This window comes from Phallusia mammillata, chromosome 6 (genome assembly GCF_965637545.1).
Source record: "Phallusia mammillata chromosome 6, kaPhaMamm4.hap1.1, whole genome shotgun sequence".
Taxonomy (NCBI): Eukaryota; Metazoa; Chordata; class Ascidiacea; order Phlebobranchia; family Ascidiidae; genus Phallusia; species Phallusia mammillata.
Genome location: NC_137257.1, coordinates 21,615,577 through 21,628,617, shown reverse-complemented (window position 1 = coordinate 21,628,617; position 13,041 = coordinate 21,615,577). Strand labels below are relative to the sequence as shown.

The 13,041-nt window shown below is 39.2% G+C and overlaps 1 protein-coding gene and 1 long non-coding RNA gene across 3 annotated transcripts in view; one reads left to right on the top strand and one right to left on the bottom strand.

Moving 5' to 3' along the window:
- The window catches only part of LOC145233581 (uncharacterized), a 2,948-nt gene extending 814 nt beyond the window's left edge, over nt 1-2,134 (top strand). Inside the window, exons 2-5 of one of the 2 annotated variants that reach the window (XR_013861138.1) lie at nt 676-852; nt 1,210-1,348; nt 1,665-1,837; nt 1,900-2,125. Coding sequence is in view for 1 of the 2 variants with exons in the window: in XM_080098337.1 (XP_079954463.1) it covers nt 1,210-1,277; nt 1,665-1,837; nt 1,900-1,912 (254 nt within the window). In the remaining variant the exon portion in view is untranslated. Of the gene's footprint in view, nt 1-675; nt 853-1,209; nt 1,349-1,664; nt 1,838-1,899 lie in introns of both variants that reach the window. The other variant, XM_080098337.1, reaches the window with a different exon arrangement.
- The window catches only part of LOC145233582 (uncharacterized), a 124,475-nt gene continuing 112,691 nt past the window's right edge, over nt 1,258-13,041 (bottom strand). The window contains exons 3-4 of the long non-coding RNA XR_013861139.1: nt 1,655-1,811; nt 1,258-1,322 (exon numbers count right to left, since the gene is read on the bottom strand). This is a non-coding gene — a long non-coding RNA (uncharacterized LOC145233582). The remainder of the gene's footprint in view (nt 1,323-1,654; nt 1,812-13,041) is intronic.

The following is a 13,041-nucleotide window of genomic DNA, read 5'->3' as shown; positions in this document are numbered from 1 at the left end:
AGACAGCGAAAAACTGTAAAAAGTCCTCCTTGTCAACATTCGGTGCAGGAAAAGACCACCTATACCTCCACTTTTATCATAAAATTATACAGTTTCTACCTTTAAATAATGATTATATTGTTTTCAAAAATATATGGCGCTACTGGTCCAAGTTTTCTTTGGTTGGTCTGGTCTACCTTTTACCCATTGCCAAGATTCATGTTTCACCTCTATTATGCATTTGTCAACTATTACTGTTACTAGGAACAATGTTGCCACACTGGTTTTGCACATGTTTTTATTACTATCATTATGGTTTCAGACAAGTTATCTTACTTGTGCTGTTGGTTCAACGTTTCATTCATCAGCAATTTTTGGTTGTTCACATGACCCTTTTTTCAGTGACAACATTGGTTAATACATGTTTTAGGTATGCTTACAAATGCACATGTCTTTCCTACTGGTCATGTTTTTATTTACATTTGCACTCTATTATTCCTATCATGTGAAATTGCAATGATAAGCAGCTTCAATTTGCAGCAATCACAAACAATAGTTGCATACTCAACGAGCTGATTTTGCATTTTTAGCTCAAAGTCAAATCATGTCATGCAAACCAATTTATGTGATATGTGTCATTGAGTTTCAAGGTTTACTGTTATGATTTCCATCACACAATGGCATACTTGTTTGCAGCACAAATGTGGATACATAATCTTTTTCGAGGCAGACATAACTGGTTGCATCATGACACTGGTGACAGTTCCCAAGTTTTACATCACGCACTGACTGTGAACTGGTGCTAAGTGGAATGGTTTATTCCATTTGGGAACGAACAACAAAAACTCTATGGACAACAATACCGCTTGTTAAGTATATTTTATTGTTTTTTTGCTTCTGTAAATGTTAATACATGTTATAGGTATGCTTCCAAACGCACATGTCTGTCATAATGGTCATGTTTTTTTTCACATTTGCACTCAATTATTCCTATTATGTGAAATTGCAATGATAAGCAGCTTCAATTTGTAGCAATTGCAAACAACAGTTGCATACTCAACCAGCTGGTTTCGCATTGCTAGCTCAAAGTCAAATCATGTCATGCAAGCCAAGTTATATGATATCTGCCATTCAGTTTCAAGGTTTACTGATGATTTCCTGATGATTTCCATCACACAATGACATACTTGTTTGCAGCATCAATGTGGATATATAATCTTTTTGAAGCAGACATAACTGGTTGCATCACGACGCCGGTGACAGTTCCCAAGTTTTACATCAAGCACTGTGACCTGATGGTAAGGGGAATGGTTTATTCCACTTGGGAACAAACAACAAAAACTCTATGGACAACAATACCACTTGATAAGTATATTTTATTGTTTTTTTGGTTCTGTAAATGTTAACACATGTTATAGGTATGCTTCCAAACGCACATGTCTGTCTTAATGGTCATGTTTTTTTTCAAAATTTGCACTCAATTATTCATATTATGTGAAATTACAATGATAAGCAGCTTCAATTTGCAGCAATCACAAACAATAGTTGCATACCCAACCAGCTGGTTTCGCATTGCTAGCTCAAAGCCAAATCATGTCATGCAAGCCAAGTTATGTGATATGTGTCATTGAGTTTCAAGGTTAACTGTTATGATTTCCATCACACAATCACATACTTGTTTGCAGCACAAATGTGGATACATAATCTTTTTCGAGGCAGACATAACTGGTTGCATCACGACGCCGGTGACAGTTCCCAAGTTTTACATCAAGCACTGTGACCTGATGCTAAGGGGAATGGTTTATTCCATTTGGGGAAGAACAACAAAAACTCTATGGACAACAATACCGCTTATTAAGTATATTTTACAAATACTTCTTTTTTGTTTGCTCTGCACACATTAATATATACATGTTTTAGGTATGTCGAGTAAGCTTTCAAACGCACATGTCTTTCTAACTGGACATGCTTTTTTTTCACATTTGCACTAAATTATTCCTATTATGGGAAATTGCAATGCTATTTTACACAACTCGGCTACATATTGGGTATCAAAACGTGCGAAACAACGAGACGCTTCCATTGCAACTAGTAAAGGGTGCGTGTGACATATATGTGTAAACTCGCGGGGTATAAACTGATATTTTTGGACTCTAACTAAAAACCTTACATAAAGGGTCATCGTACGGTTTTTCTTTGGCGCATTGATGATTTTACACAACTCAGCTACATATTGGGTATCAAAACGTGCGAAACAACGAGACGCTTCCATTGCAACTAGTACAAGGTGCGTGTGATATATATGTGTAAACTCGCGGGGTATAAACTGATATTTTTGGACTCTAACTAAAAACCTTACATAAAGGGTCATCGTACGGTTTTTCTTTGGCGCATTGATGATTTTACACAACTCAGCTACATATTGGGTATCAAAACGTGCGGAACAACGAGACGCTTCCATTGCAACTAGTAAAGGGTGCGTGTGACATATATGTGTAAACTCGCGGGGTATAAACTGATATTTTTGAACTCTAACTAAAAACCTTACATAAAGGGTCATCGTACGGTTTTTCTTTGGCGCATTGATGATTTTACACAACTCAGCTACATATTGGGTATCAAAACGTGCGGAACAACGATGCGCTTCCATTGCAACTAGCAAAAGGTGCGTGTGACATATATGTGTAAACTCGCGGGGTATAAACTGATATTTTTGGACTCTAACTAAAAACCTTACATAAAGGGTCATCGTACGGTTTTTCTTTGGCGCATTGATGATTTTACACAACTCAGCTACATATTGGGTATCAAAACGTGCAGAACAACGAGACGCATCCATTGCAACTAGTAAAGGGTGCGTGTGACATATATGTGTAAACTCGCGGGGTATAAACTGATATTTTTGGACTCTAACTAAAAACCTTACATAAAGGGTCATCGTACGGTTTTCTTTGGCGCATTGATGATTTTACACAACTCAGCTACATATTGGGTATCAAAACGTGCGAAACAACGAGACGCTTCCATTGCAACTAGTACAAGGTGCGTGTGACATATATGTGTAAACTCGCGGGGTATAAACTGATGTTTTTGGACTCTAACTAAAAACCTTACATAAAGGGTCATCGTACGGTTTTTCTTTGGCGCATTGATGATTTTACACAACTCAGCTACATATTGGGTATCAAAACGTGCGGAACAACGAGACGCTTCCATTGCAACTAGTAAAGGGTGCGTGTGACATATATGTGTAAACTCGCGGGGTATAAACTGATATTTTTGAACTCTAACTAAAAACCTTACATAAAGGGTCATCGTACGGTTTTTCTTTGGCGCATTGATGATTTTACACAACTCAGCTACATATTGGGTATCAAAACGTGCGGAACAACGAGACGCTTCCATTGCAACTAGTAAAGGGTGCGTGTGACATATATGTGTAAACTCGCGGGGTATAAACTGATATTTTTGAACTCTAACTAAAAACCTTACATAAAGGGTCATCGTACGGTTTTTCTTTGGCGCATTGATGATTTTACACAACTCAGCTACATATTGGGTATCAAAACGTGCGGAACAACGATGCGCTTCCATTGCAACTAGCAAAAGGTGCGTGTGACATATATGTGTAAACTCGCGGGGTATAAACTGATATTTTTGGACTCTAACTAAAAACCTTACATAAAGGGTCATCGTGCGGTTTTTCTTTGGCGCATTGATGATTTTACACAACTCAGCTACATATTGGGTATCAAAACGTGCAGAACAACGAGACGCATCCATTGCAACTAGTAAAGGGTGCGTGTGACATATATGTGTAAACTCGCGGGGTATAAACTGATATTTTTGGACTCTAACTAAAAACCTTACATAAAGGGTCATCGTACGGTTTTCTTTGGCGCATTGATGATTTTACACAACTCAGCTACATATTGGGTATCAAAACGTGCGAAACAACGAGACGCTTCCATTGCAACTAGTACAAGGTGCGTGTGACATATATGTGTAAACTCGCGGGGTATAAACTGATGTTTTTGGACTCTAACTAAAAACCTTACATAAAGGGTCATCGTACGGTTTTTCTTTGGCGCATTGATGATTTTACACAACTCAGCTACATATTGGGTATCAAAACGTGCAGAACAACGAGACGCTTCCATTGCAACTAGTAAAGGGTGCGTGTGACATATATGTGTAAACTCGCGGGGTATAAACTGATATTTTTGAACTCTAACTAAAAACCTTACATAAAGGGTCATCGTACGGTTTTTCTTTGGCGCATTGATGATTTTACACAACTCAGCTACATATTGGGTATCAAAACGTGCGGAACAACGATGCGCTTCCATTGCAACTAGCAAAAGGTGCGTGTGACATATATGTGTAAACTCGCGGGGTATAAACTGATATTTTTGGACTCTAACTAAAAACCTTACATAAAGGGTCATCGTACGGTTTTTCTTTGGCGCATTGATGATTTTACACAACTCAGCTACATATTGGGTATTAAAACGTGCGGAACAACGATACGCTTCCATTGCAACTAGTAAAGGGTGCGTGTGACATATATGTGTAAACTCGCGGGGTATAAACTGATATTTTTGGACTCCAACTAAAAACCTTACATAAAGGGTCATCGTACGGTTTTTCTTTGGCGCATTGATGATTTTACACAACTCAGCTACATATTGGGTATCAAAACGTGCAGAACAACGAGACGCTTCCATTGCAACTAGTAAAGGGTGCGTGTGACATATATGTGTAAACTCGCGGGGTATAAACTGATATTTTTGAACTCTAACTAAAAACCTTACATAAAGGGTCATCGTACGGTTTTTCTTTGGCGCATTGGTGATTTTACACAACTCAGCTACATATTGGGTATTAAAACGTGCGGAACAACGATACGCTTCCATTGCAACTAGTAAAGGGTGCGTGTGACATATATGTGTAAACTCGCGGGGTATAAACTGATATTTTTGGACTCCAACTAAAAACCTTACATAAAGGGTCATCGTACGGTTTTTCTTTGGCGCATTGATGATTTTACACAACTCAGCTACATATTGGGTATCAAAACGTGCAGAACAACGAGACGCTTCCATTGCAACTAGTAAAGGGTGCGTGTGACATATATGTGTAAACTCGCGGGGTATAAACTGATATATTTGGACTCTAACTAAAAACCTTGAATAATTAAAGGGTCATCGTACGGTTTTCTTTGGCGCATTGATGATTTTACACAACTCAGCTACATATTGGGTATCAAAACGTGCGAAACAACGAGACGCTTCCATTGCAACTAGTACAAGGTGCGTGTGACATATATGTGTAAACTCGCGGGGTATAAACTGATGTTTTTGGACTCTAACTAAAAACCTTACATAAAGGGTCATCGTACGGTTTTTCTTTGGCGCATTGATGATTTTACACAACTCAGCTACATATTGGGTATCAAAACGTGCGGAACAACGAGACGCTTCCATTGCAACTAGTAAAGGGTGCGTGTGACATATATGTGTAAACTCGCGGGGTATAAACTGATATTTTTGGACTCTAACTAAAAACCTTACATAAAGGGTCATCGTACGGTTTTTCTTTGGCGCATTGATGATTTTACACAACTCAGCTACATATTGGGTATTAAAACGTGCGGAACAACGATACGCTTCCATTGCAACTAGTAAAGGGTGCGTGTGACATATATGTGTAAACTCGCGGGGTATAAACTGATATTTTTGGACTCCAACTAAAAACCTTACATAAAGGGTCATCGTACGGTTTTTCTTTGGCGCATTGATGATTTTACACAACTCAGCTACATATTGGGTATCAAAACGTGCAGAACAACGAGACGCTTCCATTGCAACTAGTAAAGGGTGCGTGTGACATATATGTGTAAACTCGCGGGGTATAAACTGATATTTTTGAACTCTAACTAAAAACCTTACATAAAGGGTCATCGTACGGTTTTTCTTTGGCGCATTGGTGATTTTACACAACTCAGCTACATATTGGGTATTAAAACGTGCGGAACAACGATACGCTTCCATTGCAACTAGTAAAGGGTGCGTGTGACATATATGTGTAAACTCGCGGGGTATAAACTGATATTTTTGGACTCCAACTAAAAACCTTACATAAAGGGTCATCGTACGGTTTTTCTTTGGCGCATTGATGATTTTACACAACTCAGCTACATATTGGGTATCAAAACGTGCAGAACAACGAGACGCTTCCATTGCAACTAGTAAAGGGTGCGTGTGACATATATGTGTAAACTCGCGGGGTATAAACTGATATATTTGGACTCTAACTAAAAACCTTGAATAATTAAAGGGTCATCGTACGGTTTTCTTTGGCGCATTGATGATTTTACACAACTCAGCTACATATTGGGTATCAAAACGTGCGAAACAACGAGACGCTTCCATTGCAACTAGTACAAGGTGCGTGTGACATATATGTGTAAACTCGCGGGGTATAAACTGATGTTTTTGGACTCTAACTAAAAACCTTACATAAAGGGTCATCGTACGGTTTTTCTTTGGCGCATTGATGATTTTACACAACTCAGCTACATATTGGGTATCAAAACGTGCGGAACAACGAGACGCTTCCATTGCAACTAGTAAAGGGTGCGTGTGACATATATGTGTAAACTCGCGGGGTATAAACTGATATTTTTGAACTCTAACTAAAAACCTTACATAAAGGGTCATCGTACGGTTTTTCTTTGGCGCATTGATGATTTTACACAACTCAGCTACATATTGGGTATCAAAACGTGCGGAACAACGAGACGCTTCCATTGCAACTAGTAAAGGGTGCGTGTGACATATATGTGTAAACTCGCGGGGTATAAACTGATATTTTTGAACTCTAACTAAAAACCTTACATAAAGGGTCATCGTACGGTTTTTCTTTGGCGCATTGGTGATTTTACACAACTCAGCTACATATTGGGTATTAAAACGTGCGGAACAACGATACGCTTCCATTGCAACTAGTAAAGGGTGCGTGTGACATATATGTGTAAACTCGCGGGGTATAAACTGATATTTTTGGACTCCAACTAAAAACCTTACATAAAGGGTCATCGTACGGTTTTTCTTTGGCGCATTGATGATTTTACACAACTCAGCTACATATTGGGTATTAAAACGTGCGGAACAACGATACGCTTCCATTGCAACTAGTAAAGGGTGCGTGTGACATATATGTGTAAACTCGCGGGGTATAAACTGATATTTTTGGACTCCAACTAAAAACCTTACATAAAGGGTCATCGTACGGTTTTTCTTTGGCGCATTGATGATTTTACACAACTCAGCTACATATTGGGTATCAAAACGTGCAGAACAACGAGACGCTTCCATTGCAACTAGCAAAAGGTGCGTGTGACATATATGTGTAAACTCGCGGGGTATAAACTGATATTTTTGGACTCTAACTAAAAACCTTACATAAAGGGTCATCGTGCGGTTTTTCTTTGGCGCATTGATGATTTTACACAACTCAGCTACATATTGGGTATCAAAACGTGCAGAACAACGAGACGCATCCATTGCAACTAGTAAAGGGTGCGTGTGACATATATGTGTAAACTCGCGGGGTATAAACTGATATTTTTGGACTCTAACTAAAAACCTTACATAAAGGGTCATCGTACGGTTTTCTTTGGCGCATTGATGATTTTACACAACTCAGCTACATATTGGGTATCAAAACGTGCGAAACAACGAGACGCTTCCATTGCAACTAGTACAAGGTGCGTGTGACATATATGTGTAAACTCGCGGGGTATAAACTGATGTTTTTGGACTCTAACTAAAAACCTTACATAAAGGGTCATCGTACGGTTTTTCTTTGGCGCATTGATGATTTTACACAACTCAGCTACATATTGGGTATCAAAACGTGCAGAACAACGAGACGCTTCCATTGCAACTAGCAAAAGGTGCGTGTGACATATATGTGTAAACTCGCGGGGTATAAACTGATATTTTTGAACTCTAACTAAAAACCTTACATAAAGGGTCATCGTACGGTTTTTCTTTGGCGCATTGATGATTTTACACAACTCAGCTACATATTGGGTATCAAAACGTGCAGAACAACGAGACGCTTCCATTGCAACTAGTAAAGGGTGCGTGTGACATATATGTGTAAACTCGCGGGGTATAAACTGATATATTTGGACTCTAACTAAAAACCTTGAATAATTAAAGGGTCATCGTACGGTTTTCTTTGGCGCATTGATGATTTTACACAACTCAGCTACATATTGGGTATCAAAACGTGCGAAACAACGAGACGCTTCCATTGCAACTAGTACAAGGTGCGTGTGACATATATGTGTAAACTCGCGGGGTATAAACTGATGTTTTTGGACTCTAACTAAAAACCTTACATAAAGGGTCATCGTACGGTTTTTCTTTGGCGCATTGATGATTTTACACAACTCAGCTACATATTGGGTATCAAAACGTGCGGAACAACGAGACGCTTCCATTGCAACTAGTAAAGGGTGCGTGTGACATATATGTGTAAACTCGCGGGGTATAAACTGATATTTTTGAACTCTAACTAAAAACCTTACATAAAGGGTCATCGTACGGTTTTTCTTTGGCGCATTGATGATTTTACACAACTCAGCTACATATTGGGTATCAAAACGTGCGGAACAACGAGACGCTTCCATTGCAACTAGTAAAGGGTGCGTGTGACATATATGTGTAAACTCGCGGGGTATAAACTGATATTTTTGAACTCTAACTAAAAACCTTACATAAAGGGTCATCGTACGGTTTTTCTTTGGCGCATTGGTGATTTTACACAACTCAGCTACATATTGGGTATTAAAACGTGCGGAACAACGATACGCTTCCATTGCAACTAGTAAAGGGTGCGTGTGACATATATGTGTAAACTCGCGGGGTATAAACTGATATTTTTGGACTCCAACTAAAAACCTTACATAAAGGGTCATCGTACGGTTTTTCTTTGGCGCATTGATGATTTTACACAACTCAGCTACATATTGGGTATCAAAACGTGCAGAACAACGAGACGCTTCCATTGCAACTAGTAAAGGGTGCGTGTGACATATATGTGTAAACTCGCGGGGTATAAACTGATATTTTTGAACTCTAACTAAAAACCTTACATAAAGGGTCATCGTACGGTTTTTCTTTGGCGCATTGATGATTTTACACAACTCAGCTACATATTGGGTATCAAAACGTGCGGAACAACGATGCGCTTCCATTGCAACTAGCAAAAGGTGCGTGTGACATATATGTGTAAACTCGCGGGGTATAAACTGATATTTTTGGACTCTAACTAAAAACCTTACATAAAGGGTCATCGTGCGGTTTTTCTTTGGCGCATTGATGATTTTACACAACTCAGCTACATATTGGGTATCAAAACGTGCAGAACAACGAGACGCATCCATTGCAACTAGTAAAGGGTGCGTGTGACATATATGTGTAAACTCGCGGGGTATAAACTGATATTTTTGGACTCTAACTAAAAACCTTACATAAAGGGTCATCGTACGGTTTTCTTTGGCGCATTGATGATTTTACACAACTCAGCTACATATTGGGTATCAAAACGTGCGAAACAACGAGACGCTTCCATTGCAACTAGTACAAGGTGCGTGTGACATATATGTGTAAACTCGCGGGGTATAAACTGATGTTTTTGGACTCTAACTAAAAACCTTACATAAAGGGTCATCGTACGGTTTTTCTTTGGCGCATTGATGATTTTACACAACTCAGCTACATATTGGGTATCAAAACGTGCAGAACAACGAGACGCTTCCATTGCAACTAGTAAAGGGTGCGTGTGACATATATGTGTAAACTCGCGGGGTATAAACTGATATTTTTGAACTCTAACTAAAAACCTTACATAAAGGGTCATCGTACGGTTTTTCTTTGGCGCATTGATGATTTTACACAACTCAGCTACATATTGGGTATCAAAACGTGCGGAACAACGAGACGCTTCCATTGCAACTAGTAAAGGGTGCGTGTGACATATATGTGTAAACTCGCGGGGTATAAACTGATATTTTTGAACTCTAACTAAAAACCTTACATAAAGGGTCATCGTACGGTTTTTCTTTGGCGCATTGATGATTTTACACAACTCAGCTACATATTGGGTATCAAAACGTGCGGAACAACGAGACGCTTCCATTGCAACTAGTAAAGGGTGCGTGTGACATATATGTGTAAACTCGCGGGGTATAAACTGATATTTTTGAACTCTAACTAAAAACCTTACATAAAGGGTCATCGTACGGTTTTTCTTTGGCGCATTGATGATTTTACACAACTCAGCTACATATTGGGTATCAAAACGTGCGGAACAACGATGCGCTTCCATTGCAACTAGCAAAAGGTGCGTGTGACATATATGTGTAAACTCGCGGGGTATAAACTGATATTTTTGGACTCTAACTAAAAACCTTACATAAAGGGTCATCGTGCGGTTTTTCTTTGGCGCATTGATGATTTTACACAACTCAGCTACATATTGGGTATCAAAACGTGCAGAACAACGAGACGCATCCATTGCAACTAGTAAAGGGTGCGTGTGACATATATGTGTAAACTCGCGGGGTATAAACTGATATTTTTGGACTCTAACTAAAAACCTTACATAAAGGGTCATCGTACGGTTTTCTTTGGCGCATTGATGATTTTACACAACTCAGCTACATATTGGGTATCAAAACGTGCGAAACAACGAGACGCTTCCATTGCAACTAGTACAAGGTGCGTGTGACATATATGTGTAAACTCGCGGGGTATAAACTGATGTTTTTGGACTCTAACTAAAAACCTTACATAAAGGGTCATCGTACGGTTTTTCTTTGGCGCATTGATGATTTTACACAACTCAGCTACATATTGGGTATCAAAACGTGCAGAACAACGAGACGCTTCCATTGCAACTAGTAAAGGGTGCGTGTGACATATATGTGTAAACTCGCGGGGTATAAACTGATATTTTTGAACTCTAACTAAAAACCTTACATAAAGGGTCATCGTACGGTTTTTCTTTGGCGCATTGATGATTTTACACAACTCAGCTACATATTGGGTATCAAAACGTGCGGAACAACGATGCGCTTCCATTGCAACTAGCAAAAGGTGCGTGTGACATATATGTGTAAACTCGCGGGGTATAAACTGATATTTTTGGACTCTAACTAAAAACCTTACATAAAGGGTCATCGTACGGTTTTTCTTTGGCGCATTGATGATTTTACACAACTCAGCTACATATTGGGTATTAAAACGTGCGGAACAACGATACGCTTCCATTGCAACTAGTAAAGGGTGCGTGTGACATATATGTGTAAACTCGCGGGGTATAAACTGATATTTTTGGACTCCAACTAAAAACCTTACATAAAGGGTCATCGTACGGTTTTTCTTTGGCGCATTGATGATTTTACACAACTCAGCTACATATTGGGTATCAAAACGTGCAGAACAACGAGACGCTTCCATTGCAACTAGTAAAGGGTGCGTGTGACATATATGTGTAAACTCGCGGGGTATAAACTGATATTTTTGAACTCTAACTAAAAACCTTACATAAAGGGTCATCGTACGGTTTTTCTTTGGCGCATTGGTGATTTTACACAACTCAGCTACATATTGGGTATTAAAACGTGCGGAACAACGATACGCTTCCATTGCAACTAGTAAAGGGTGCGTGTGACATATATGTGTAAACTCGCGGGGTATAAACTGATATTTTTGGACTCCAACTAAAAACCTTACATAAAGGGTCATCGTACGGTTTTTCTTTGGCGCATTGATGATTTTACACAACTCAGCTACATATTGGGTATCAAAACGTGCAGAACAACGAGACGCTTCCATTGCAACTAGTAAAGGGTGCGTGTGACATATATGTGTAAACTCGCGGGGTATAAACTGATATATTTGGACTCTAACTAAAAACCTTGAATAATTAAAGGGTCATCGTACGGTTTTCTTTGGCGCATTGATGATTTTACACAACTCAGCTACATATTGGGTATCAAAACGTGCGAAACAACGAGACGCTTCCATTGCAACTAGTACAAGGTGCGTGTGACATATATGTGTAAACTCGCGGGGTATAAACTGATGTTTTTGGACTCTAACTAAAAACCTTACATAAAGGGTCATCGTACGGTTTTTCTTTGGCGCATTGATGATTTTACACAACTCAGCTACATATTGGGTATCAAAACGTGCGGAACAACGAGACGCTTCCATTGCAACTAGTAAAGGGTGCGTGTGACATATATGTGTAAACTCGCGGGGTATAAACTGATATTTTTGGACTCTAACTAAAAACCTTACATAAAGGGTCATCGTACGGTTTTTCTTTGGCGCATTGATGATTTTACACAACTCAGCTACATATTGGGTATTAAAACGTGCGGAACAACGATACGCTTCCATTGCAACTAGTAAAGGGTGCGTGTGACATATATGTGTAAACTCGCGGGGTATAAACTGATATTTTTGGACTCCAACTAAAAACCTTACATAAAGGGTCATCGTACGGTTTTTCTTTGGCGCATTGATGATTTTACACAACTCAGCTACATATTGGGTATCAAAACGTGCAGAACAACGAGACGCTTCCATTGCAACTAGTAAAGGGTGCGTGTGACATATATGTGTAAACTCGCGGGGTATAAACTGATATTTTTGAACTCTAACTAAAAACCTTACATAAAGGGTCATCGTACGGTTTTTCTTTGGCGCATTGGTGATTTTACACAACTCAGCTACATATTGGGTATTAAAACGTGCGGAACAACGATACGCTTCCATTGCAACTAGTAAAGGGTGCGTGTGACATATATGTGTAAACTCGCGGGGTATAAACTGATATTTTTGGACTCCAACTAAAAACCTTACATAAAGGGTCATCGTACGGTTTTTCTTTGGCGCATTGATGATTTTACACAACTCAGCTACATATTGGGTATCAAAACGTGCAGAACAACGAGACGCTTCCATTGCAACTAGT